Consider the following 26,918-nt stretch of genomic DNA (forward strand, 5'->3'; position numbering starts at 1 on the left):
CGGGCGGCGCGGGGGGCGGCGGGGCGGGCGAGCCCACGAGGCGGCCCCCCCCGCGCCCCGGCCCCGCCCCCCCGCCCCCTGCGACTGCGGAGAATGAGCGCCCGGGGCCGCCGAGCGCCGCCGGAGCCCCAGCCCCGAGGACCCCGGGCTCTCCCCGCGCGCGACCATGTCAGTGGCCTTCGCGTCCGCCCGGCCGCGGGGCAAAGGGGAGGTCACGCAGCAGACCATCCAGAAGGTGGGCCGGGCCGGGCGCGGGGCCGGGGCGCGGGGCCGGGGCGCGGGGCGCGAACAAAGCCGGGGCGCCCCCGCCGCCGCGCCCGCTCGGGGGGGCGCCTGCCCGGAGTCGGGGGCCCCGCGGGGGCGCAGGGGGGCGCGTCGGCCCCGGACACCGCCCCGCCCGCCGCCGCCGCCCGCCGCCCTGGCGCGTCCGGGGGTCTCGGGGGTCTCGGGGGTCTCGGCGCCGCCGCAGCGTCCGCCCAACACGAACTTTGCCGCTGCGCCCTCCGGCCGGGAAGCCTGGCGGCCCCGGACACCGCGCCCCGGACACCGCGCCCCGGACACCGCGCTCCGGCCGGGGCCCCTGCCCGCCTTGCGAGCTCCCTGCTTCCCTTTAGGAGGCGAGTCCGCGGGGAGGTCGGTGTCCGCCGACCCGCCGGGTCCTCGCCGCGCCCTGGGGCTGCCCCCTCGGCCCTCGGCCGTCGGCCGTCGGCCCCACTAGCTGCCTGTCTCCCGGGGGCTCGGCCTGATGACCGCGGCCCCCTCCCTAGCGGCCCGCCGGGACCGGACCTGGCGCTCAGGGGCTCCTGTGCCCCGAGACCTCCGCTGCGCCGCAGGCTGTGAACCGGGGAGAGGGCCCGAGCGCAGGCGGAGACGGCGGAGAAGTGCGCGGAGCCTTCGCCCAGTGAGCGCTCGCGGCCGCTGCAGGCCAGGCACCGCTCCAGGGGCTCTGCAGGCCTTAGGTCAGTTAGTTCTGTGCGGCAGCTGCAGTCGCGCCTGTTTCGCAGGCCGGGAAACCGAGGCACGTGGAAGTTCAGTGCTTTGCAGGGAGACAGGCCCAGACGGTGGCTCCAGGGTCTTCCGTAGCCAAGACTTGACCTGGGAAAGCTTGGCAAGGCGGAGGATCCGGCGACCGGCCCAGAGGCACGCTTTGGCACCCCCAGGGGGTCCCCTGGCACCTTGACTTTCTGGAGCTCCCGTGCGGTGAACACAGTGATGTTCCGAAGCCGCCTTTGGCCCAGTGGCATCTAGCTCCTTGTACTTCGTGCTCACCCCCCGCTAAAGCGTCCCGAAGTCTCCGAGCAGGAGCGTGCGTGTTAGAGCTCTGCTCCCAGACGGCGGAGCAGAAAGGGAAGCCTGCCGACCGCTGACAACGGGTCTCCGTTTGGGCCCGGACGGGTCCGCGGTGCGTGTACTTGCCTCGCTGCGTCGGCAGCAAGGAGATGTAGCCAGGCCTCCTGCGGGTCCACGAGGGGCTGACAGGTGCGTATCTCACGCTCATGCTCAGAGGGTCGAGAGAAGCCAGGGCTTCCTCAGGAGCTGGCTTGGTGGTGACGGAGCAGGAGGTATGCGGCTTGTCCTTGGGGCCTACCTGAGCAGGAGGTGGACTTAACTTCCACGCGGCCTCCAAGGTCCGCTCGGGTGTCCCCTCCCTCATTCTCTCTTAGCTGGAATGTGGCGAACGCCGCGCTTTGACACACTGTTTGGGTTCCTAAGTGTGCGAGTCACAGCGCCAGGCCGTGAGTGCTCCGTACGTACTAGAGCATCGATGCCGCTCGTCCTGGCAGCAGAAATGTCTGGGAGAGGCAGATGTACGCGTTTCCTGTGGCTGCCAGAACATTTTCATAAACTTGGTGGTTTAAGTCACCAGAAGTGGTTTAAAACAGCAGAAATTATTTTCTCGGGATCTGGAGGCCAGATGTCCAAAGTTAAGGTGTGGGCAGAATTGGTGATTCTCTGGGGCTCTGGGGAGGGGGGTTCTGCTCTATGTGTCTGAGCTCCTCTTGCTGCCGGCTTGTTGACCCATTACCCCCGCCTCTGCCTTGCTCTTCCCGCGGTGTTCCCTGCGCGCCTCTCCTCTCGGGGATGCTGGTCCTGGTGCTTATAGCTCGCCCTTCAGCCTGACCTCACCTTAACTTGATCGTGTCTGCAAAGACCATTATCTTCTAATAAGGCCACATGCGCAGGTACTGGGGATTCGGATTGGAGCGGGACGGCTTGAGGAGCACACCCTGACCCATAACGGGGCAGGTGCGGGGCGGATACTCCAGACAAGGAAAACCAAGGAGCAAGGACAGGGGTCTAGAAGATTGAGGGGGTTGCAGGTGGTCCCCCACGTGGCCAGCGCAGAAGGGTGTGGAAGGCTGGAGGGGAGTCGAGGGTGGTCCCGCCGGTGGTCTGCATGGAGCAGAACACGGGATCCAGACTGGAGGGGAGGGAGAGCCAGCCTGATCTGGGGGGCCTGGGGTGCAGTGACGTGGTTTCCCTCCGAGTGACCAAACCGGGTTTCGGCGCAGTGGGCGGCATAGGCAGGGCTGCATTTCCGTGAGGACCGCGGGGAAGGAGACCTTGCCGGACCCTGAGGTGGCAGTGGGCAGCAGTCTGGCAAATTCCTGTGGCCCCCGTACCCGGCTGGGCAGCCTGCGGGCTGGGGCTCCCAGAGGCTCCCCGCCGGCCCCACGCTGTCCCCCCTGCCATGGGAGGCGTGGGACTGCAGTCTGCCCGGCCGTGTGGCACACCAGGACCTGGCCGGCAGGCAGGCACCTCCTTGCTGCTTGGCACACACGTGGTTGCTTAATAAATGTCACTTTTATTGTTATTGTTCCGTGTTGGTTTTCTTAATTTGTTTTCTTGGCTGGAGGCGGGTGACGGTGTCATCTCTGTAGCCCCAGCTCGCTGTGCTGGGGGAGACAGGCTGTGCGGGGCTGGACGGAGCTGGTGGATGTTCGGGCACCGGGTGCCTGCCCGGGGTCTGAGTCGAGGGGTGGTCAGGATCAAAGCAGCCCTGCGCCGCTGCCGCCCGGGGGCACGGAGGTGAGGGATGGCCGTCCAGCTGGGGGTGGGGGCCGAGTGCTCCCTCTGACCTGGAATTTGTCCTGAAGAGCGTGGGCTAACTTGGTCAGGAAGGTAAATTGGCTACAGCTGCCGACGGCTTGCGGGTGCCGAGCCCTTGACTTGGTCACGGACGTTGGAGGCAGGCGTTACGACGGCCTTTCCCTCCCTGGGGACAGGAGGGGCTGGGGCCGTGGGAGCACAGCCCTGAGCCACGTGGACCCTGCAGGAGCGACCGGGGAGGCAAGGCCTGGGGCGCTGTTGCTGGGCCATGGGTGACGGTGATGCTCCGTGAGGCCCCGAGTGCCATCCCCGTGGGGGAGCGTGAGGAAGCACGTGCTCAGGAAGGGAACAGCGCGGCCGGGCCTGTGCCCTCCTGCCCTGCGCTGCTGCCCGGCCCCGCAGAGCCCTCAGGCCTGGAGGAGGAGGGAGCGCCCGGGTGCAGTGCAGCGGTCACGGCGTGCATTGGTTCTCTCACAGTAGCTGTGTCGGCAGCCCGCAGACGGAGGGAGGAGCAGCAGCCGGGGTGTCCCACGTGACACGAGCGGGTGGTCCCCACTGGCATTCTTGGGGCTCTGGCCCTCTGTCCCTAACCTGTTCCCCGGCCAGCAGGTCAGGGCCCTAGCACCGGCCACGGGTGCCCTGGGATCCCCGGGCTGGGAGTGAGGAGCTGGCCCAGCCCAGCCCCCAGGTGCAGGAGTTGGGGGGTGGCACTGACGTCCCCAAGTCCTGCGGGACTGTGAAGCGGTGGCGCCGGTGTGTCCTGCCGCATCTGCAGTGGCACCTCTGATGGCATCTGCTGATAAGGTGACTGCTCACCCTGCCGCAAGAACCTGACAGAAGTTGAAAGGTTCCGGGGAGAAGGTGCTAGATGTTGGTGCAAAGAAGGCTCCTGTAACTGGGCCCCACACCACTTGGCCAACACGGCTCCTGTGCAGAACGCACAACCTTGGGGAGTGGTTCTGTTCCTTTTCAGCCGGAGGTTGCTGGGAGGTGGGGGAGCCGTCGGCCCTCGGGTTGGGGGCGGTGGGAGCCGGGGGCCTGTGGGGTGCATGGGAGCATCCTGGGCTCAGATCCTTCTTCAGCTGATCGGTACCCAGGCTCAACCGTCGTGTACCTCAGTTTCTTGGTGGAAACATGGGCGAAGGGAGCTCCTCGCAGGCTACGTTTTTGGCGAAGCAAGGTGACCTGGTCCCGGAAGGCGCTTGGCGTCCCAACTGCGGGTCTTCAGCCTCTGGAGCAGACACTGGACCGGATGTATCAGTGGCGACAAGGGTGTGAGAGGTTCACCCCAAATGGCGGTGACCGCGGGGAGTGCAGGGTCCTATGTGGAGGAACACGCGGCGGCTGCGTGGGCTCTCGAGACACGAGTCAGCGCCCCACCTTGGAGGGAGCACGCGCCTCTTCCCTCCACACGAGAGCCCAGTGGCCTCAGTGCCCGTGACTGGCCTCTGTGAGCGCTTCCAGCACGGAACCCAGGGAGCGACTCCCGCAGGCCCCGGGGAAGACAGGCGCGTGTTTGCTGGAGCGCCAACGTTAAGCATGTGTTCCTGTGTCCTTAGTTTCTGGAAATTGGGCACGTGCGTCAAACACGGAGGTGGTAGCACCACGAGGCAGGGACCAGCTCCTCCCAAGGACGCTTTGTGTTTGGGGTTTGTGGTCTTGAAACCCACACCTCACTCACGTGCTCGGCAGCTAGCTCCCCTGGGCGCTCCTCGGGGGAGCCTGATGCCACGGGCCGACCTCCCGCGCCTCCCCGGCGGCTGCCTGCGTGCCCCGGGCGCAGTGGGCAGAGGCCGAGGCCCAAGTGCAGGTGCAGCCCCCGTGACGCGCAGCCAGCTCTCTGGCCAGCCCGCGCTCTTCCCCGCACCTCAGGCTGCTCCTAGGAACCTCCCCGCGCCCGCCCTCCTTGTGTGGGAGGCGAGCTTCGTGGTCCCGTTTGTGTCCGCGAAAGGCACGAGGCCGCGTGACGCCCACGTGGAATTCGGAAACAGGAGCTTCGGGAAGAGCGAGGTGGGGTCTCCTGGGCCGACGTAGAAGGATCTCCAAGACTCCAGAACAGAAGGGACCCCCGTAGGCCAGAGGGAGGAAGCTGTTCCACCTGTGTGCACGGACGGGGGCTCACCCCCGCGGCTGCGAGTGGGAAGAGCCGAGGGGCAGATTCGGGAGAGCCCCCAAGACGAGGCTCTCCCCGCCACTCGCCGGCCACAGCTCGATGTTGACCTTTGGCCCCTCCAGGTGGTATTGCCAACCTTTTAGGTCATCTCTCCTCAGGAAGGCCCCCTCTGGAGTGGGTCGTCCCTCCTCGAAGTCTCGCTTGGGTTCGGTCACGTCTCCTCAGGAAGCCTCCCCCGGGCTCGGGCTGTTGCTCTCCACCGTCCGCCAACCTGTGCCCCGTGGAGCAGCTCCGTGCCGGGCTTTTTCAGTCTGTTCGTTGTTCGGATCTCGCCTTGTCCTGGCGTCTTGGCGAGCTGGCCCCTTGGAGAACGTTCTGATCTGGAAATTCATGCCCTTCGGTTTTGAGAAAACACGTTGAACAATTTTTCGGATGATTTTTCTCCCTGTGTTTTCTTTCTGGAAGTCCGGGAAGCATTGTTTCTTGCCACTTGGATCATTTTTCTAATTTTACTGTTTTCTGTTTTCTACCTTAGTGTTTTCAGTCTGTTCTCTGGGAGTTTCCTCAACCGCATGTTCCAACTCTCCGTTGACTGGTTGGCGCCGGTCAGCACGCGGCGCCTCGGGCTTTGCTCTCCGCAGTGTCCGGCGGCCTTTCCTGACCCGCTTTCCTGGCTCTTGGGGGTGGTCGGGGCTCTCGTGCGTCGCTTTGTAAGTTCCTTTCGGGGGAGATCACGTCTCCCCCGGGGCAGGGCTCCCTGGCTCGGCGCTTGGGGTCGGCCTGCGGCGCCACGGGTGCCTGCGGCTCTTCCTCACCCCGTCCGCCCCCCTGAGCGGCGCGCGCCCGGCTTCTGGGGGCCCCGCGGGGCCGTCTCCGCGCCTGCGCGCTGGGCTCTCACGTGTTGGCCGCCCTCGGGTTCTAGAACCCTGCCCACGGCCCCGACGCGCCCTTACTCGCCGAGGTCGCCGGGGTTAGAGGCCAGGGCGCCCGGCCGCGTCCCTGCCCGCCGTGGCTGGCCCCGTCCTGGGTGTTTTCCGCCCACTGGGCCAGTGCCCGGCCTCGCCGCGTCCTCTCCTCACCCCGACGGCGGACGATCGTGCCGTCTCGCGCTCAGAAAAGCCCCGGGCTGGTGACGGCCGGTGCTGCTGCGCTTCCGGTGAGCGTCTGGCTCCTCCACGTGCTTGAGCGGCACCTGCGGGGCTGAGGCGACCTGAGCCAGACCTGAGTCCCAGACCTGAGTGTGCTGTGCCTCCCGCCGCGGCGGCCCAAGGTCCCAGTTCTTCCCTCTCTGGGCGCCGCGGCCTCAGCCAGCCCCCAGCATCAGCCAGCCCCCGGCCCCTGCAGCCCCCGGCCCCTCCAGCCCCCGGCCCCTGCAGCCCCCGGCCCCTGCAGCCCCCGGCCCCTGCAGCCCCCAGCATCAGCCAGCCCCCGGCCCCTCCAGCCCCCGGCCCCTGCAGCCCCCGGTCCCTGCAGCTCCCGGCCCCTCCAGCCCCCGGCCCCTGCAGCCCCCGGCCCCTGCAGCCCCCGGTCCCTGCAGCCCCCGGCCCCTGCAGCCCCCAACCCCTCCAGCCCCGTGCCAGGGCAGCATCTCTGCCCAGCGGATGCGGCTGTGGCTGGCGGGGTCAGGCCGGGCCACCGGCTCTGCGGGAGTGGAACCCTGAGGTCAGGATGCAGCGAGGGGTACCCTCGGCCGGTGGCCCGTGACCCTTGGAGCCGAGCCCCCCACAAGGACGTGCGCCCTGGCGGCCGGCGCCGTTCGTCGCTGGCCAAGGCGCGGCTGTTCCTTTGGCGCGAGGCTCTGAACGAAGGCCCCCGCGGAAAGCGGCGCTCACCTTGGGCTCCCCTCCGCCCCTCCTTCCAGAGCAGGAAGCTGGGCACATGCGCGGCTGCAGGAAGAGCCAGAACCTTCTCTTCGCAGCCAGGGGGAGGACGCTGGCTCTGTGCCCGCCTAGCCGCCCCGGATGCCTGCGGACCCCGGGCCTGTCTCCCCCGCCCCCCCGCTGCTCCCACTCCCCCGACCTCCCTCCCTCGCCCCCCTCGGGTCTCCCCAGGCCATCCCGGGCGCTGTCCCCCTTCGAGGTCGTGGTGTTGCTCCACAGGGCCCGTCTCCCGGGAGGCACCGCCATGTGGCCCTGAGGCGGGGGGCTCCAGTCCAGCGTCCCGCACGTGGACTCCGCAGCCCCCTAGCTGGGCACACACGCTGGGGTCAAGGGCCCTAGACGGCGGGGAGGCCTGTGGGCCGTGGGTTTGCCTCCACCACGTGACAGACCTCGGAACCTGCCCCTGGGTTCGTGGGGGACTGACCGTGGCGCACGGAGGGTCGCGCTCAGCACAGCCCCGGGAGGCCGGTCCTGCTGGGGGGGTTGAGGTACGCCTGCACGCCGGCGACGGCGCTGTGCACCTGCTGGAGGGACGCCAGCCGTGCTCACTGTGCTTCTCTGCAGATGCTGGATGAGAACCACCACCTGATACAGTGTATCCTGGACTACCAGAGCAAGGGCAAGACGGCCGAGTGCACCCAGTAAGTGGCCGAGCGGCAGCGGCGGTCCCGCCCAGAGGATGGCCTCGCCCACTGGTCGCTGCCCAAGGAGCGGGAGGTTTGCGGGGAGATGGAAGCATGGGAGGCGGGCCGGCTGCTGGACACACAGGGGACAGTGCGCTCCTCCAGCTAGGACCTCGTGTGGCCCCCGGGCCTGGCTGCAGCAGGCCTGTCAGAGCCCCCGGGGGCCGGTGGCGGCAGCAGCCCCGTGTGCCTGAGGGTTTTCTCTGCTTCGGGGAGCCGGCCTCTCCAGGGGTGCAGACGTATCGAGTCAGCCTGGTGTCGGGGTCAGATGGAGGAGGCCTTGTGCGGAGTCTGCTCGGGCGTCTGCCTCAGCCTCTGTCCTCTGCCCCCCTGTGACCTCTCCTCCACCCCCTCCTGTTCTCTGAACAGACCTGGTGACCCCTCCCCTTGGCCCCCGTTTTGGGGTCTTTCCGCATGCTGTCATCAGATGGGATCCTGCTCAGGACTCAGGCTGGGGCCCGTTCCCTGCCTTGCCCTGTCTGACCACAGAGCATCTGGTGCCTGGCCTGTCCCTGGGCATCGCCTGCGCTCAGCATCCCCTTGGGGCTTGGCTGCAAGGCAAGGCTGTCCCCGGTAGACATCTTCGGATTGGCCTCCGGCTCCTCTGCCTCACCGTGCGCCCTCACCCGCAGGTACCAGCAGATCCTGCACCGGAACCTGGTCTACCTGGCCACGATCGCGGACTCCAACCAGAACATGCAGTCCCTGCTCCCCGCTGTGAGTGCTTGCAGAGGGGGGGACGGTGGGGCCCCGTCCTAGCCCAGCGCTATCAGGCGCTGCTTCGAACTGCTGGTTCGGAGAGCAGATGTCTGAGCGCGTTACCTGGAGTAACCAGGTAACAGGAGCATGGAAAGAGGGTGGGAAGCCAGTCAGAGTCTGAAGTGGACTGGTCAGAATTGTGACACCCGTTTCTTAAGCAAAGGGAGGTGACCCAAAGGAACCAAACCTCTAATGGCAGGAGGCGGGTCTTGGGAGAGCAGGGAGTGCCAGTGGCACACAGGATTCTTGCTCTTTATCGTGAGCCCTTCTGAGCGATTGGAAAAACGGTAGCCTGGGAACATATGCTGCTCTGATTCAGCAAAACTGCAGAAGCGCCCGGTGCAGTGAAGGCTGTAAACACCAGTGTTAATTTTCTTTAAATTTTTTGCTTAACTTTTTAAAAGTCTTTTTCCCAAAATCAAATTATTGCCGCAAAAGCAAGACCTAGTGGCGGCTGCCTCCTCCACAATAAACAGGAAGGCACGGCCTCAGGAGGGCCTGGCCCTTGCGGGACCAATGGGCAAGGAGGTTCCAGGACAAACCTGCCACCGGGAAGGGCTTCCTGCTGCCCCTAGTCCCTTGGAAGTGACTTTCTAAGTGCCGGCATGTGTTTTGCTGACAAAATCATTGCACCAGCCTTGATTGGCCTATGAGATTGGGACTCCTCAGCCTGGAGGTACCAGTGGATCCTGCTGGGAACTTTGTTTTCTCGGCCAGGTTAGGCAGCATATGGGTCCAAACCTTTGGAGGTGCTCTTTGATTTGGATTGAGGACATGAGATGCAGGGGTCACTCCATCCCGTTGCCCTCTATATCCTGATCAGAGGTGGGCTGGCAGCAGGGCAGGGCACACACAGAAGAGGAGCGACAGGAATGCCAGTGCTAAGGCACGGGGCAGTCTCTGCGAAGGCCCTGGGGCATGGAGTGGTGTGGATGAGGACATAGAACCCTGGCGAGCTGAGGGGCAAGGGTGTGGAGTAAGTTGAGGTAGATGCAGTCTGGGGTGCTGTATCCCCGGTAAAGAGGACCCATCTTTGAACTTCTAAGGATGTGTTGATAAGCTTGGAAATTCATTTAAGTTCTGAATGTTCACACAAGAATGCTTGGTGTATTATCTTGGCCTAAAAGGCTTGGGCCTAGTGATCCACCATCGTCTGATCAAGTATGAGAGCAGCAGTTGGTTCTAGACATTTGCCAGGTGGCCATGAGACAGGTGGATCTCACGGGCCACCAAATCTCTGGAGGGCTTCAGGTGGTTATTCTCTGGGTTAACCATCCTCCCTGTTACCTCCCTGTTGCCTGCAGCCGCCAACGCAGAACATGAACCTGGGCCCCGGAGCACTGTCCCAGAGTGGCTCCAGCCAGGGCCTGCACTCCCAGGGCAGCCTCAGTGATGCTATTGGCACGGGCCTGCCCCCGTCCTCCCTCATGCAGGGCCAGATCGGCAACGGTGAGTAGCTTTGAGCACCTCGGGGTTGGGGCTGGCTACTGGCAACCATGTCACCAACTCGGGCTCCCGGGTGACCACTGTCTCAGCAGGGTACCCCATGCCCCACAGAGCTGAGTGTGGGACCGCCCTCCTCCCAGAGGTCCTGGCTCCAGGTCGGCTGCTGTGCGCGGGCACACGTGTACCGGGAGTAACAGGCAAAGGGAATCCAGTACTTCCGATCCCGTGCTCTGCTTTGACGCTCTAATTGTGGCCATTTCACATTGTCGTGTGGGGTTCTGTGTGGATTTTTAAAATGAGAACAGAAAGGTTATCTTTGGAGCAAGAACTGTCCATAGCCATTGGGAGCTCTGACGATGATAACGGGCGAGTCCTCTACTTGGTCAGCACGTGTGTTTGTTTCTAATGACTTAACTGTTTACTTCATCTGTGGCGCTGTTGACCACAGGTTAGCCTCCCTCCCCACAGTCGCTGAAGGAACTCGGGTGTCTAGAGCAAGGCCAGGCCTGCCATCAGAGGTCGTCTTCGATGGGTTTCAGGCCCCCTCCCTGTGCTCCTGGCAGGTCCAAACCATGTGATGCAGCAGACAGCACAGAGCACGCTGCCCACCACCTCCATGAGTATGTCGGGCAGTGGCCACGGCACGGGGCCTGGCTACAGCCACTCGGGACCCGCCTCGCAGAGTGTGCCCCTGCAGGGCCAGGGCGCCATCGGCAACTACGTGTCACGGGCCAACATCAACATGCAGTCCAATCCAGGTACTGCTCTGCTCAGCCCTGGGGCGCCCCCTGCCCCCCTTCTACCCAACCCCAGGACAGTCCCCGAGCCCTACGAAATGTGTGCAGGCTGCACATTGTAGTCCTGTAGGGCTTCTGAGATGGCGGGAGACCCTGGGACCAGACCATCTGGGGTCTGGCTTTGTGGAAGGGTTTCCACTGTTCCCTGTGGTAGCTTGGGGGAAGGTTCTGCTAGGGGGTGGGAGGGAACTAAATCAGACTAACACAGGATGGGGGGACAGTGTAGCCAGACTGCAGAAGTAGGCAGGGTGCAGGGCTACAGACCCCCGCGGGCCAGGCATGGGGCTCTGAGCACTGGGTAGCATCAGGTCCAAATCACTGTGGGACAGTGTCAGGCACTGGATTTCAGAGATATGATAGAGAAAGGGAGAACATGTAGTGTCTACTTAGTTTATTTTTACTATTAATTATATACTGAAAATGAGGGTATTTTGAATATATCAAGTCAAACAAGGCGTATTACTAAAATAGATCTCACCTGTTTGCTTCTATTTTTGGCACGGCTCCCATCCCATCCCTTCCCATCCCATCCCATCAGATAGGGCTGCTCTAATGGGTTTTGAAGGCCAGGGGGCAGCGGCCATCCACCAGGAACCTTAGAAGCCCAAGTCTCAGGGCTGGGCACAGGCATGGCTCCTCTGGGACCTGTCTTAGGAATTCGGGAAGACAGGACATGTGTTTCTCTCATGCATGGAGGTGGCCCAGGAAATTCTTAAATCTTAAATTGGGAGAAAGGTGCCTGGGGTGAGGGGTGAGGACACCCGCCCGGGGAGCTTCTCGGGGTTATTTGGGTCTGTCGTGTCGCCCAGTGTCCATGATGCACCAGCAGGCAGCCTCGTCCCACTACAACTCGGCACAGGGCGGGAGCCAGCATTACCAGGGCCAGTCGTCCATCGCCATGATGGGCCAGAGCGGGCAGGGGAGCAGCATGATGGGGCAGCGGCCCATGGCGCCCTACCGGCCCTCCCAGCAAGGTAAGGCCCGTGCCGGGTCTTTGTCCTGAGAAGCTGGAGGGCGTGAGGCTTTGCACGTTCCTTAGGGTTGAACCAGGATGTCGGGGGTGTGGAGCCTTGTGGGGCTAAGGAAACATGGAAGGTTGTAAGCCAGTGCTGCTTCTGGAAGCAGACGAGGCTTGAGCCGGCATAGGGGTTGGAGTCGGGCGCAGGGCCCGAAGCAGGGACAGGACTGTTGTGTTTGTAAGTACCAAGTCCGGGGTACCCGGGCTGGATGTGGGGAGAATGCTTGGGTGGCCTGGGGGGTGTCCTCTGATCCGAGGCCCACGGGGGGGTTGCTCCCATAACGGAAGAATGTCCTGAGTTAATGACCCATGTGCACTGTCCGCCTCCAGGGTCCTCCCAGCAGTACCTGGGCCAGGAAGAGTACTACGGCGGCGAGCAGTATGGCCACAGCCAGGCCGCCTCGGAGCCCATGAGCCAGCAGTACTACCCTGATGGTGAGGCCCGCAGCCACACTGTCGGGCAGCCGCGGGGGACCGTGTGGCTGCTGACTGCCGCTCTCTGTCCTAGCCCTGACCTCCGCCAGCAGAGCACCCAGAGGCCCCTTGCTGGAGTGTGTTTGGGGATGAGAGTGAGGGCTTGTCTGCCAGTGGGCCGAGTCTGGTCTCCATGGAGAAGCTTCCGGCACAGGCCACAGCTACCCACGTACTGGAGGCTCTCCGTCTCCCTTCCCAAAAGGCAGTAGGGGCTACAGCTGGGATGAATAGGTGCATGTAGCTGTTCTAGAAGAAGGACACAGGTGTCATTGTGAAGTGCCTTCAGGAAGGTGACAAACCTGACCTGGCCGTTTGATCTGCTGCTCAGTTACAGTCTCTGCAGATTATTTTTCCTTCAGTGCTCAAGTAGGGTGATCCTTTGCATCTTAAAGGAGGGAATGGAGGCCAGGAGGCAGTAGGAAGCTCCTTCCTGGGTTTAGTGCAGGGAAAACAGATCCAGGTCCATGTCTGGCCGCTCCTGATCTGACGGCTTTGCCCAGTTCACAGTGTCTGCGCCCTGCGATCCGGGGGTCTCGGCCTCCGCTGACTGCATGTCATCTGTTTGCCTGCAGGACATGGTGACTACGCCTACCAGCAGTCATCCTACACGGAGCAGAGTTATGACCGGTCCTTCGAGGAATCCACGCAGCACTACTACGAGGGCGGTAAGGAGCGCAGGGGCCGCACAGCCAGCTCCGCAGCGTAAGCTGCTCGCACAGCTTGGAGTCTGACCCACACCTGCAGCAGGTGGTGCAGGGCTCTGTGAGGCACTGCATCCCCGTTCACGATGCAGGTGGGTGGAGGGGGCTTGGCTGGCCGTGTAGGGGTTGCAGGGGCACAGACTCCACCATGCGGCTCAGCTGACCAGCTTGGGGCCTGAGAGCTCAGTGGAACACGCTCCGGAGTTACGGACTCAGCCGGGGAGGTTCTAACACCCATGCCCCTCCTGAGTCAGTGGGCAACGTGTGTGGCTTCGGCCTGGGCATTTCTTCAAATACCAGCTGACCAGATAAAGCATGGCTTGGGCTAGGGGCCTGTGCAGCCCCCACCCCGGCATTCCCCCATGGTGCTGCCCTGGGGGCTGTTCATCGGAGGTGGGGTGAGGCAGTGATGAATGAAGCTGGCTTTATTGACAAAAACCCAATGACCAGCACACACCCGTTTCCCTGCTGCAAATACTCCCACCCGTGCTGATGTCCAGCCACCAGCATGACGTCACCACACACAGAACTGGGAAGAAATCTGCACAATTGCTTCTCGGCGGGGCCCCCATAGAGTGAAGGTACTTCCTGCCCTTGGGAGACCCCAAGAGAAGAGAAAACCATAAAGTCACCGGGCAACGGGACATCAGCCGGCTTAGCCCAGGCTTCCTGGCCCGGGTGTCAGAAGTGGAGACAATGTGAGGGTTGGTAGCAGGGCCCCTGGGGAAGGAAACCCCAGCAATAAACGTGAAATGGGCAGCTTGTGAATCCAGATGTTTTTGGTGGCTTTTTAAAAGAAATATACTAAAAATACAACAGAACTTACTATTTGAACCATTTCTGAGTATGTGGTTGAGTGGCACGAAGTGCATTCACATCGTTGTGCAGCTGTCCCCGCCGTCCGTCTCCAGATCTCGCTCCTCTTCCCAGACTGACTTCCCGCCCCTGTCAGCACTAGCTCCCCAGTTCCCGCCCCCGCACGGCCGCCGTGCCACCCTGTATCTCTGCGCGTGACGACTCTAGGTCCTTCATGGAAGTAGGATCCTTCAGTGTTGGTCTTTCTGACTGGCCGGTCTCCCCAAGCATGACAGCCTCAAGGTTCAGGTGTGTGGTGGCTGGTGGCAGGTGGCAGGAGTCCCTTCTTAAGGCCACATTGTGTTCTGCTGCATGGATGCTGCACGGTTTACTCATCCCTTCAACTGTCGATGGACACTTTCAGTTGCTTCTGTCTCTTGGCTGTTGTGAATCCTGCTGCTGTGAATGTGGGTGTGCAAATAGCTCTTTGAATCCTTTGCGTTTATACCCAGAAGTAGAATAATGGATCATAGAGTGATTCTGTGTTTAACTTTTTGAAGAACTGCCACATTGTTTTCCACACAGTTTTGTCTTTTAGTTTTAGTTACAATGTTAGGAGATTATCAGACATATGGAGACTACGGGAGAGTCGCCGGAAAGTCTGTGCTGTGGTCAGTTACAAGTGTTTCCCCGTAGTGGCTTCCTGTGTCTATACGTTTGGGTACCACTTACCAACGTGGCTCAGACCCAGCCTTCTTGGCCCGAGGAGTCTGGCTCCTGAGACCCCGAGATGGGTGGTGCCTGGTGTAGTCACCCAGTCAGGCAGGTCTTCACCCCAACCCCAGTGGCTGCCCGCGTGGGCCCCTCCTGCTCCCAAAGCAGGTGCAATGACCTGGTTATCACCCCTGGCTGGATTTGAAACTTGATGATGGATATAGAAGGAGAGAACCAAAGCATCCCGACCATCTCAAAGGAAACTATTTATGAGTAACTCGATGTTGCCTATTATTTTTAGGAACCGGTTAAGTGTTGCTGAGCAGGTAACACTTTTATCCTGCTTTCTCTGTCACCACGACTGCCCCTGGCCTTGCCTTCTGTTATGACCACAGTAAACTCATCTGTGATCCACTGTGACCACCTTGGCCGTCCCCTCATCCACGCACTTGCCCTAGGTACTGTTCTCCAGTCAAACCTAGGCTGCTTTTTGTCTTAGCTTCCGCTGTCGAAGACAGGCGTCGGTGAGCATTCTCTGTGTGCATCATACCTCCTCACCTTGGGCCATTCGTGAGAATAAATCCCTGAGACAGGGACCTGGCCTAGGAGCAGCTTTGCAGGCTCTTGACTGTGGTGGCCAGTCAGTGTCACTGGCACGAGTATGGCCGGTTCAGGGATCGCAGGCTGACCGGGCAGCAGCACGCAGGCAGCCTCACTGGGTGGTGCTTGGACAGGGTCCGTGAGGGGGTGCCCCTTGCAGTGGGAGACCTGCAGAGAGGCTGGGACCAGGCCACACTCCAGGGGGAGGTCCCGGGGGAAGTGCTCCTGTGTCCAGGTGGCAGCACTCAGCTCGGCTCCAGCCCAGAAGCCCATCATTACAGGGCATTGACCTGCCTGTAGGTAGCAGGTACACCAAGCAGGTGGGCCCCGCGTGGCTAAAAACCTGCATGTTTGGGCCATTTAAAAAACAATTCAATGTGTATAAGGTAGAGGTTCGTGCCTGCACTACTGGGTCTCAGCCTGCCAGGAAGAGGTGCACCCCCCGGGACCTCTGGAACTTATCCCTCCCTGCAGGTGCGCCTCCGTCAGCCCTGCCCTCCTTCACCTCCTGGGATGCCAGTGCTCAGTCTTCACCGCTGGAGGGGCCTCTGCTTCCTGCCAGCACTGCTTTGTCCAAGTGAGGGTCCTAGGAGGAAGGAGCCTCCTGGCGGAGACAGTTACCCCAAAGACACACCAGGATGTGCTGCTCAACCTTTTGAACTTCAAAGTGCACACTTTTATGCCTTCGTGTTTGGGTTACATGTTCTCACTTTCCATAATTGATGGAAACTGTGCTAAAACGCTTAGTAGCTTCGTTTAAGGCGAATGTGGCAGATGGCATGGTTTCCTCCTGAACCTGGAAGCGTTTTGTTCCATCTTGTTAATTGGAGCCCTACCTGGGACTCCACGTTCTTGTGCTAAAGAGGACAATGTCACCCCATAGTGGGCGGCATTGCCAGGTCTTGTGTGAGAGGCAGATGGTGTTTTGCTTTGAGAAGGCAGGGATGTACACAAGTGGCATGTGGCTCCACGAAGGTGGAGGGTATCAAGTGGATGCAATGAGGGGGGTAGACTGAAGCCAAAATAAAGAAGTTTCTGGTAATTACATTTATCCCACAGCAGGATGAGGAGCCTTGTAGAGCACAGGTGGCCGGTCTTGGGGTTTTCATGGGAAGTGGCATCTGACAGGAGCCCTGTGTGGTCCCACTGATGTGCAGAGGACCAGCGCTGGGGAGGGCCCAGCGCTCACTAGGCCAAGCCAGGCAGGATAAGGGGATAAGGGGCCGACAGAGCCAGGCAGACAGGCCGCCACTGGGGCACCCACCGCAGCTTTGAAGTCCTATTGCACTTCATCACTGTGAAGACATTTGAAGTAGCAAGGACCGGATGGAGCTCGTGCCTGGCGTGACATGTCCACTGGGAACTGTGTCAGTTAAAAGAAGCGAAGCTCCCTGTAGGCTCCTGTGGCAGGTTCTCCTGGGCTGTGCCAGGTGCTGAGGACCAGGGTGTCAGGGGTGCCATCCTCTGTGTAAGACCGCACGTTTGCACATCCCCCCACTAAACAAACCCTGAAAAGATAGCCAGGACAGCAATCCAGGTGAGTGGAGGACAGGGCCGGGGACCTGGCAGGGCTGGAGGTGACCTTCTTCCCTGAACCTCTTGAAGGGGGTGTGTGTTCACTTTTACATTTCTGAATCACACGAACGTATCTTCTTGTGCAGAAGTTAAAATTTAAAATATGAAACATTACTGGCTGTCACTGAAAATCAAAACAGCCTGACCTTGCAGCCCTCTGGACCCGTCCCTACCCCCGAGACCCGTGGTCACAGCGCCGTCGTCTTGGGTGTCCCTACAGAGACCAGTGCTCCACCTGTGGGTGGACATTCAGAACAGCAGGGATGGTGGCTCCTTTGGGCTTGTCCCGCAGGTGTCCCCAAGGCACATCCTTGTTTCCATAGGTAGTTTTGTGTAGTTTTTGTTGAACGTATCAGTGAGCTGATGGGCTTCTGGTTCCCAGTGGCTATCTTGTGTCCGGATTCATCAGGCGGGCCCCTTTTCTACCGGGTTGGACTCCGGCCAAGGGAAGGTTTTCCGTGGTACAAGGGAGCAGAGCTGTGGTTGTCAGAGGCATCCCCGCTGACGTTTATTGCACACCTGCTGTGTGCCAGGCCGCAGCTGGCCAGGTGCATGTGAATGCACCCCTTTATCGATTACCATAAAAAGAGCAAAGGGGCTATAAGGCTGAGAATGCTCAGACTGGACGTCTGAAGCCCAGGAGAACCCCACTGCATCTCCACCGTGCTTGTCAGGGTGTGATTGGCACAGTGCGCTGGAGTCTGCGCGGTCCTTCCCCGGTTAGCTCCAGCTGGCAGGAAGGAGCCCACAGAGCTTAGGGCCTCTCTGAGGGGCTAGGAGCAACTGTGGACACCCCATGGGCGTGTAGGGTCCTCAGGGAGGACTCGCCCTGGAGTCAAAGCAGGTGCACCTGCCGTTCCTTGTGGCTACGGTTCAGGTTCCCGCCGAGGGCTGCAGCCCTTCTTTACAGCGGCCGGCAGCTCTCCATAAGGCTGCTACTTAAAACATCAGTTTCCAGGATCTGGTTTTTATTTGTTTTTATTTTTCTAAAGGCTTCTTTTTTCTATTCATTTGAGAGAAGAAAAAGCATGAGTGGGGAGAGGAGCAGAGGGAGAAGCAGGGAGCCCAACGGGGTCTCCATCTCAGGACCCTGGGACCGTGACTGAGCTGAAGGCAGATGCTTCACTGACTGAGCCCCCCCAGGTGCCCTGGACATGTTTTGATTTAAAATAAAAAGCCATTATGTAAAGTCCCGCTCCCCATCCAGTCGGGTATCATAAATAAATAAAAAATAAATAAATAAATAAAATAAAATAAAATAAAAAGCCAATTATAGTAGTCCCCTCCCCATCCACAGTCTTGCTTCCCACGGTCCCAGTGATGAGGTTCCCCGCGCGGGAAGCCGAGGAGCCTCCCCCGGCGCACGGTCAGAAGGTCAGGTCACTCTCACGCTGCATCACCCGCCCGCATCCTCACGTCACTTCATCCCATCGTCCCCTCGTCACAGGAGGGTGAGCACAGGACAGGAGGGGTTTCCAGAGCAAGAGGCCATGTTCACACAAGTTGTATGGCCACGCGTTGTGACAGCTGTCCTGGGTCACCGGGAGTTCCTGACGCTCCCTGGCTGTGCCCGGTCCATCAGTTACACTTGACTGCGGGTGTGTGTGTGTGTGTGTGTGTGTGAGGGAGAGCACCCGGGGCGTGCAGGGTGTGGCACTGCCCCCGGCTTCGGGCGTCCACGGGGCCTGGGATGATGCCCCCAGAGAAGGAGGCTGTTGTGCCCTGCTGGGCCAGCTGTTCATCTGCTGGCGGGTGCTGCGGGCGAGTGAAGCCCCCAGTTCCCTCTGCGCCCCTCCTGCTGAAGAGCTGGGTCTTGCACAGATTCGGGACTGAACTTACTACAAATTAAAGGCTGTGCACTCAGCACTTTTTTTTTTTTTAAGGTTTTTTTTTTTTTTTAATTTATTCATGATAGACGTAGAGAGAGAGAGAAGCAGAGACACAGGCAGAGGGAGAAGCAGGCTCCATGCAAGGAGCCCGATGCGGGACTCGATTCGGGGACTCCAGGATCGTGCCCTGAGCCAAAGGCAGGCACCAAACTGCTGAGCCACCGAGGGATCCCCCTCAGCACGGTTTTGAAGAACAAAGTCCTATTCAAAAGAAATGAAACTAGACTTAACTTGGTATTTTTGTAAAGGTATTTTGAAAACCACAGGTGGAACTTAATGTCCACACGGCATCTAAAACAGGAGCACTTAGGGATCCCTGGGTGGGGCAGCGGTTTGGCGCCTGCCTTTGGCCCAGGGCGCGATCCTGGAGACCCAGGATCGAATCCCACATCAGGCTCCCGGTGCATGGAGCCTGCTTCTCCCTCTGCCTGTGTCTCTGCCTCTCTCTCTCTCTCTCTGTGACTATCATAAATAAATAAAAATTAAAAAAAAAAAATTAAAAAAAAAAAATAAAACAGGAGCACTTAGACCTTGTGGGAGGAGTTTGCAGTGGTTGTTAGAACTGCCCCAACTCTCAGGAATTGTGCGGCGATGCCCTCGCTGCTCCTCAACCATGTTTCTTACCTTAAGCTTTCTTCCAAAATGAAGCTTTGGGCATGGAGTGTGGCTGGCTAGATTTTTGAAAATAGGAATTAAGGCATTTTGGGGGACATCTTACCGGCTCAGTCAGTTGGGCATGTGGCTATTGATCTCAGGGCCATGACTTCGAGCCCCTTGTTGGGTGTAGAGATGACCTAAATAAACTTTTAAAACATATGTAGATAAATATCTGCCTTTTAAAAAAAAAGTTCTCTGTGGCACTGGTTTCCTAATATCCAGGCGAGGGGTCTGAGCTGGAACTGCATACCCTGCCTTGCATGTTTGCCACTAAAACGAGGGTGTCATTAAACTTCCAGAGTCCTTCCGAGCTGTGTGGACGCACAAACTTAGATTAAGTGGTCTGGGAAGCATCCTGGTAGCTGCGGCTCAGCTCAGCATGTCCGGCAGCCACGGACGGGGAGGTCCCTGAGCTTCCCTTCTTTGCTCTCTGGAGGCCCGGGGGCCATCCGTGGCTGCTGGCTCCTGCGCTGCTGGGCGGTGCGCCTCCGTCCCCATCTGCACAATGGGCGCACAGTAGTGCTTCTCTCACAACGGTAAGGGAAGTACGTGGGGTACTTGTCACCCGCTGGGGATGCACGGTGGCCTGTGGTCACGTTCCAAACACCGCAGCTATGGTTTTCCTTAGCAGTGAGAGTATTTCTCACCAACTGACCTACTAGCCTAGCGTTGGGATAAATTGTAGGAGTAAACACCAACAGGAGCACACGCATGGAATGTACCGTGGGTCACTGACCCGTACGGACTCCGTCCGGGCCTAAGGATGTCTCTGTTTCCTCTAGCACACTGAACCTCGTAGCTCCGTTTCACTGGTGTGTTTTCAGGTTCTCCTACTGTGTTCTTTTCACAAGCAAAACCACAGTTGACCAGGGCTGAACCGTGCTTGCTTCACAGTCGCTGGTTCTGCCGTGCTTCCGGCTCTCCTGGCACCTAGGGCTGCTGTGGGGAAGTGCCACCGGCCAGGGGCGCTGAGCACAGCCAAGGTCACCCTCTCAGTTCTGGAGGCCAGAGGTAGGAGATCCAAGAGTCGGCAGGGGTGGTCCTTCGGGGGCTCCCCTCTCCCAGCTTCTGGCAGCTCCAGCAGTCCTGGTGTCCTTGGCTTGTAGTCCCATCACTCCACTCTCCGCTTCTGTTGTCACGTGGCTTTTTCCCTGTCTGTGTCCAAATGTCCCTCTTATAAGGACACCAGTCCTTGGATCAGGGCTCATTCTAGTCCAGCACATATGCCCTTAGCTATTTACATCTGCACACACCCTATTCCAGATAAGACCACGTGCACAGGTACGTGAGGTGGAGACGTCAGCGTACCTTTCTGGGGCACACAGTTCGATCCCAAACACTAGCATCAGCCTTTGCCTTGAATTGTATTAGCTGTTTCTTTTTGGCCATATATCCATATTCTTATAAAATAACAAAAAAAATGTAATAAAAATATTCAAACTTGTGGAAAAGAGAAGATACTGAAGCAATCGAGTTGGTCCAGGGGTTTTCCAAGGTGCCCACATCGTGAGTGGTGGGAGGAGCTGCCTCTGTCTGCAGAAATGCACCGTGTGTCTCCTTCCCTCCACAGGAAACTCGCAGTACAGCCAGCAGCAGGCGGGGTACCAGCAGGGCGCAGCCCAGCAGCAGGCGGGGTACCAGCAGCAGTACCCCAACCAGCAGAGCTACCCCGGGCAGCAGCAAGGCTACGGTAAGGGGGAGGCGGCGCCTTCCCGCACAGGCCCCACACACGGTCACGCTGCCGTTCATTCAGGGGATGCTTAGTACACTTCACTTTGGAAGAGTTTTAGATTTCCAGCAAAGCTGTGTGGACAGTATGGAGAGTTCCTCTCTGTTCACCTCGTGCCACCACTGCGACCGTCACAACTCAGAAGCTAACACGGGTACACTGCCATGGCCTGAACCCACGGTTTACTCAGATCTCACTTGTGTTCCCCGAGTGTCCCTTCCTGTCCCACAACCCATCCGGAATCCCCCATGACACTTAGTCTCATGTCTCCCTCTGCTCCCCTGGGCTGGGACCCCATCTGGGAAATCCTTGTCCTTCTGGACTTTGGCTGTCATGAGCATGAGCCGACTGGGCAGGTGCTCTGTGGGGCATCCTCAGGTTGGGCTTGTCTGAAGGTTTTCCTCAGGATGAGACTGGGCCGTGGGCTTTGGGAAGACAGCATGGGGGGAGTGTCCTTCTCATCTCACATCAACAGGATTTGCCTCTGATGCTGACCCTGGCCACTGGCCCCCCTACCACCAAGTTATCCCTCCTTTCACCCTTCCCTAATCTTTAGATGGAAGGAAGCCACTGAGTCCAGCCCACACACAAGCAGGAACTGTTCCATAGACTGAAATTCCTCTGTAAGGCAGAGTTAGTTAGTTGTCCTAGAATAGAGGCAGAGTAATTAATTGATTAGTTATTAGTCATTTAATATATATTTATGAATATTAATTCCAGGACATCTCTGTGTGGTTCACGTTGTCTGGCTCTGCCTTTTGGGAGCTCTTCCAATCCCTTTGACATGCTCTCATCCTTTGGTTTTGGTTTTGTTTTTTTTTAAAAAAGATTTTATTTATTCATGAGAGACGCAGAGAGAGAGGCAGAGACACAGGCAGAGGGAGAAACAGCCTCCATGCAAGGAGCCCAATGAGGGACTCGATCCTGGGAGTCTGGAATTGCGCCGAGCCAAAGGCAGACGTTCAACTGCTGAGCCACGCAGGTGGCCCCCATCCTTTGGTTTTCGAGCATTTCCTTACTCTCTGGGACCACGGTACTCTCCCTGCTGTAGCCCTAGAAGCAGCCATGTCTCACGGGAGCTCTGGGTCCTCCAACAGGAAAACGGTGTTAGGAGCCAGGAACCAGGAGCAGGTGGGCATTTTCTGAGCCACTCCCCCAGTCACCTGAGATGGTCCACATGTGGGTTAGTCTGGCAACAGCTTTCAGAAGCGCCCACTCACCGGCTTTTGTTCACCCCACAAAGGTGGGGTGATTCCCTAAAGTAGAAGGGGCCAGCGGGTCTTCCCAGAGCCTGCCAACAAGCATCGTTCTCCAGGCCCGCTGGATGGAAAAGGGGACGGAGGGAGCTTTTTTGAGCTACAGCAACAAAGGGAGACACCCCAACCACTGGGGGTCAGCTTAGCGCAGGCTCAGTCTCCCTGGGGTCGGGCTGCCTGACACAGCAGAGGGCCGTCCTGCCTGGTAGCAATCTGCACACCTGCCCAGTCCTCTGCCGGCCCCGTCCCCTCGGGCAGGTCCCCCCGACACAGTGCAGCCCTGGCCCCCAGGCCTGCAGGTCATGTCTGCCAAGAGCCTAGACCGCACAAGGCTCTCCCTGAGTCCTAACCCGCTCCTGAGAGGCGCGTGGGCTGTGCTCCCCAGAACCCAGGGTGCGGGGGACCTTTGTGCTTCCAGGGGCTGCTGTCCTAGGAGGACAGCTCCCTAACGATGCCACCACTTGCTGGCCCAGCAAACTGTCAGCTTTCAAAATACACGGTGGAAGCCGCCCTCATGACCTGAACGAGTAGGTGATTAGTGCACCAAAGAGTGAGTCCCGTGAGTGTTCACAGAAGATCCACATGTCTGTACCTGACACATCTTAGTTTAATGTGAACACACACAGCTCCATTCGCTCGCCCAGGCATGGCCCTGTGCCTTCCATACGCCAGGCAGCCCTCTGCGGGGGCTGCACCTTGGGACCACGAGGAGGCTTATAAACAAGGTGGCAGGCTGGGCCCCCTCGAGACCTGCCTTCCTGAGCTCACCGGTGACAGTGGTACACGGGGAGGAAAGAAAGCCACAGTCGAAGATTCTTGTTCGGCCTGTGGCAGCCATGACTCATTAAATAGCATTTTTTGAAAAATTACTTGGCCTTTATCAGTTCTTTCCAAAGGCTTCACCGTAGTTTCCCCGGGAATGCCCACCGCCCCTCTCGCGCAGGCGAGCCGCCTATGCTGTGATACTTGACTCGCGGGTTTGCGACCCCGCGGTGGCCGTGCTCCCCGCGTGGACCACGGGTGGAGGAGGGCGGGGAAGGTGCTTCAGGCACTCCTGGAAGGCGGGGGGCGGCTGTTCTCACGGCGCTGTGTGTCCTCAGGGCCCGCCCAGGGAGCCGCGTCGCAGTACTCCGGCTACCAGCAAGGACAAGGCCAGCAGTACGGAAGCTACAGAGCGTCTCAGACGGGCCCGTCCGCCCAGCAGCAGCGGCCTTACGGCTATGAGCAGGCAAGAGCCCTGGCGTGTGCGGAGGCCTGGCCGAGGCTTCTGTCGTGGTCATGCGGAACCGTGCGGCTGCCGGGGTCCCTTCCAGAATGTTGATTCTCTGAGCCCGGGAGGTGTTTAGAAGTTACCTCTACACGTGTGCTCACCCGGGTCAGACACAGCTGAGTGTGTCTGGGCTGAGTGGCGCTGCATCGGGGTCCCAGCCCGCGTTTGCGTCCAGCCCTGCTGCTGACCCCTTGGGGGGCCTTCCCGGGGAGAGCTGGTGGGGCTCCTCGCTGAGCTGATGTCAGTCACCAGCCATAGGCTTGGACAGATGGCTTCAGAAAGCCAGCAGCTGCCCCGCGCGTAGAGGCAGAGAGAGGCTCTCTCTAGGCGGAGAGCTGTGTGCTTGCGCGCTTTGAAGACCTCCCCCCATCCCTAGTCCTGGCTGTGGGCCGTGGGCAGGTGTGTCTTACGCTTTTACTCGGGACTGTGGAAGTATAACGTGTGTTTTGGTCTCTTGCAGGGCCAGTATGGAAATTACCAGCAGTAAGGGGCAAGCGTTCTTGTTAGAGCCTCGCAGTGGCACGTCCCTCCCGGGATGGTCGGGCTGGTGGCAGTTCTGATGAACTATGACCTCTTGGTTGCCCTTCCGCCCCACGCAGCGTCTGCATGTGAAGCGTGCACATTTCATCCTGGGTATGACGCCAAGCATGCACCGCTGGCGGGAGACAGCGCTTGGATGGTGTGACATATTTGGTGCTGTGTATAGTATTGTACGTCCATACAACGGGGAGGTTGTCTCTTTTTTGTCCCCCCGCCCTTGATGTTTCTAGCTAGCTTTAGGGGTCCTCTTGTCATCAGAGTATTCTGTGCCCAGGAATGGGCCACAGCTACAAGATGCCATAGTCCATGTGTTCACATAAACGGGCCTCAGGTCTGGCTCTCCTCATGCACTTGTCGTAATGTGGGTTGTAAACTTGTCTTTCACTGACTACGCCGCAGCTGGACACACGCCACAGCCCCTGGATGGCAGCCTCTTCCTGTGCCTCGATGGGGGGGGGGGGGCATCTTCTATGTTTTGGGTCAGTTTCTGTTACACAATGAGAAGGATAAAATGCTTCATTCAGAGAGGCTGCGAATGGTCTTTCCCAGAGCTCACGCATTACCTGTGTCTCTCACCAATTGTGTTTATCCAAGACGTCTTATGTTTTTGTTTTAAAAAGTAAAGAGGGATCAATGCGTATATTCCAAATAAATGTACAGCTAGCCTAGCCCAGGTTAGGAAGGAGGGTAGTTCCTGAAGGACAGAGGGCAGTTCTCTAAAATGCCTGGCATTGGCCCTTTGTTCATTGGCTGGTCATTTCTGGGATTTGGATATTTGATATGCCCAGTTCTAAATTGATAACTTAAAAATATTTATACCAAATTTTCCAAACAGTTGGCAAGTTGTTTGTTTCATTTATATTATTTCTTCCAGGACCTACTTGTTCAGTTCTCCAAGCAAGCGTTCCTTTTCTTGTAGAGACATCTGAAAGTTACATCTTATTTTTAAAAAGAACCTTACAAATTTTACTGTGTTCTTCCTAATGAAAAGGAAAGGTTTTCTATGGGAAAATTTGAGTAGATTTTACATTCCTAGGACATTAAATCCCATTTAAATTCTACGCAGACATTAAAGACAGCTCACTTGACAAAGTAGAGTCAAAGGAAAAACCCTCTATTTCATTAATTAGTAATACCGATATTGTATTATCTTTTACCTGGACTGTAATACCCACATGAATACTTTAAAAACATCTTTGGATAAATACTGATGTACTTGTAAGAACAACCAAAAGAATAGAAAAAATATCCAATTCTCGCTATATCGGGTCTACTGAAGGTGATGTTTTTAAATTGGTAAGTTTCAGAAATGTCTTAAAACTCTAAAGTAGTTCTTTATCCAGAGCTGTTGAACGGTTTACAGTTTACAAGGCGTTTTATGTTGTTTTCGTTTTGTCTTGTTTTGTTGCTTGAATGAATCCTGACAGTCCACACTGGGAAATACGGGGGCAATTACTGTTCCCATTAGACGTATGAAGAACAGAGGTGCAGGTTAAAGATTGCCCCAGACGAGTACCAGTCCTATTCTGGGATATTTTCCCCTCTTCTGTGGGGACAGACTCACACATGCACTGGGATAGGAGTGTTTATCTTAGAGGCATATGGGTTTTAAAAACTCTTGACACTGGTAAGGGCTTAAAAATACATATCTATATTAAATGACTGGAATGAGAGTTCTTAATTGCTAAATGACACAGACATTAGCAATTTCGTTTAGGGAGGTGTCTCCCTCGCTTTTGTTCTGTTCGTTCTTGGCAGTTTTCACAGAACTAATTTGCAGACTCAATCGGGGATTGAAATTTCCCACTGAAAATGTTAAACATCTTAGGCAACTGTGAACGTAGTTTTATTTTTATTCCTTGCCAATCTGCGAATATGCCTTTTATGTGTGTGTGTGTGTGTGTGTGTGTGTGTGTGTGTGTGTGGTTTTTTTAAGTGGTGTATTAATACTTTTTGAAAGAAAAGGACACTTAAACTTATCCCAAAACTTCAATCTGAAATGTCTTACATTAAGAATTTCTTGAATGTTGTGTATATATTTTAAAAAGCACTTTGTGAAATAGTTTGTACATTTATTTCCTAATTTATACATGATTTTTGGTATTAATATATTTAACGATTAATAACAGAATGTTTATTTAACGTGTTGTCCATTTTTATGTAATATTGTGGGGGGAAGGTGATGCCAGCAGTTGTTTTTCATTAAATGTATTATATCTTCTCTTCCGTGATGTGTTCGCAAAGCTTAGGCTAACGTGAGTTGTTTGTGCAGTGTGGTCGATGGTGCTTTGTTTCTTACGACGGCTTCCACGCAAGGCCAGTGGACAGGCAGGGACGGACCACCTGGACCTCGGCGCTCATTCTCCCGCAGTGTCCCTGCCCCCGGCAGGTGCTGGATTCCAGACGTGCCCACGGTGTCCAGAAGTCTGACCAAGTCGCGGGGCCGCAGAGCCTCGGCCGGGGCGCGGTGGACTGGGCCTGGGCTGCGGGAGGCCGCCCGTGCTCCGGCCCCCAGCTGTGCCCGTGTTGGTGCGAGCAGGTGCGCCGCGTGTGGCACCGCTGGGCCGTTCCCCCGGGATTTGTGGGTCTCTTCCTTCATTTCTAGTCATTGAACAGGTCGGATTCGTCTCACTCGTGAGCACAGTCCATTTTCTGGAGAACATCCTATCCCTTCACTTTTTTCCAGAGTCCGGCGCCCATTAAATTGCTTATGATTTGGTGTAATGTGTGAATAAACTGGTTCTTCAAAAGCAGCCTACCCGGGAGCTTCCGTGCTCTGTTCGGACCGGCAGACGGGCACCTGGACCGGAGGGGCGGCGGCCTCGGTCCGACGGGGGAGGCGGCCGTCTGTGGGAGGAGGCGGGTGTCTGTCACACAGGACAGCCAGCGTCTGAGGGGGGGGCGGGGGGGCAGGTGTCTGTCACACAGGGACAACCGGTGTCTGACGGGGGGGGGGGGGGGGGGGCTGGGG

The 26,918-nt window shown here is 58.2% G+C and overlaps 1 protein-coding gene and 1 long non-coding RNA gene across 2 annotated transcripts; both read left to right on the forward strand.

Moving 5' to 3' along the window:
- The first annotated feature begins 89 nt into the window (after window positions 1-89).
- SS18L1 (SS18L1 subunit of BAF chromatin remodeling complex) lies at window positions 90-26,700 on the forward strand. The gene is made up of 11 exons (XM_038572798.1): window positions 90-235; window positions 7,609-7,685; window positions 8,360-8,444; window positions 9,791-9,935; window positions 10,496-10,690; window positions 11,539-11,703; window positions 12,078-12,182; window positions 12,794-12,886; window positions 20,723-20,842; window positions 23,238-23,365; window positions 23,868-26,700. The coding sequence occupies exons 1-11, from the start codon at window positions 167-169 to the stop codon at window positions 23,892-23,894; spliced, it is 1,209 nt and encodes a 402-aa protein (XP_038428726.1). The 5' UTR covers window positions 90-166; the 3' UTR covers window positions 23,895-26,700.
- On the forward strand, window positions 805-2,815 carry LOC119865714. The gene is made up of 2 exons (XR_005378110.1): window positions 805-2,183; window positions 2,514-2,815. It is a non-coding gene; the product is annotated as an uncharacterized LOC119865714 (long non-coding RNA).
- Window positions 26,701-26,918: the final 218 nt, after the last annotated feature.

The sequence above is a fragment of the Canis lupus genome, chromosome 24 (genome assembly GCF_011100685.1).
Source record: "Canis lupus familiaris isolate Mischka breed German Shepherd chromosome 24, alternate assembly UU_Cfam_GSD_1.0, whole genome shotgun sequence".
Classification (NCBI taxonomy): domain Eukaryota; kingdom Metazoa; phylum Chordata; class Mammalia; order Carnivora; family Canidae; genus Canis; species Canis lupus.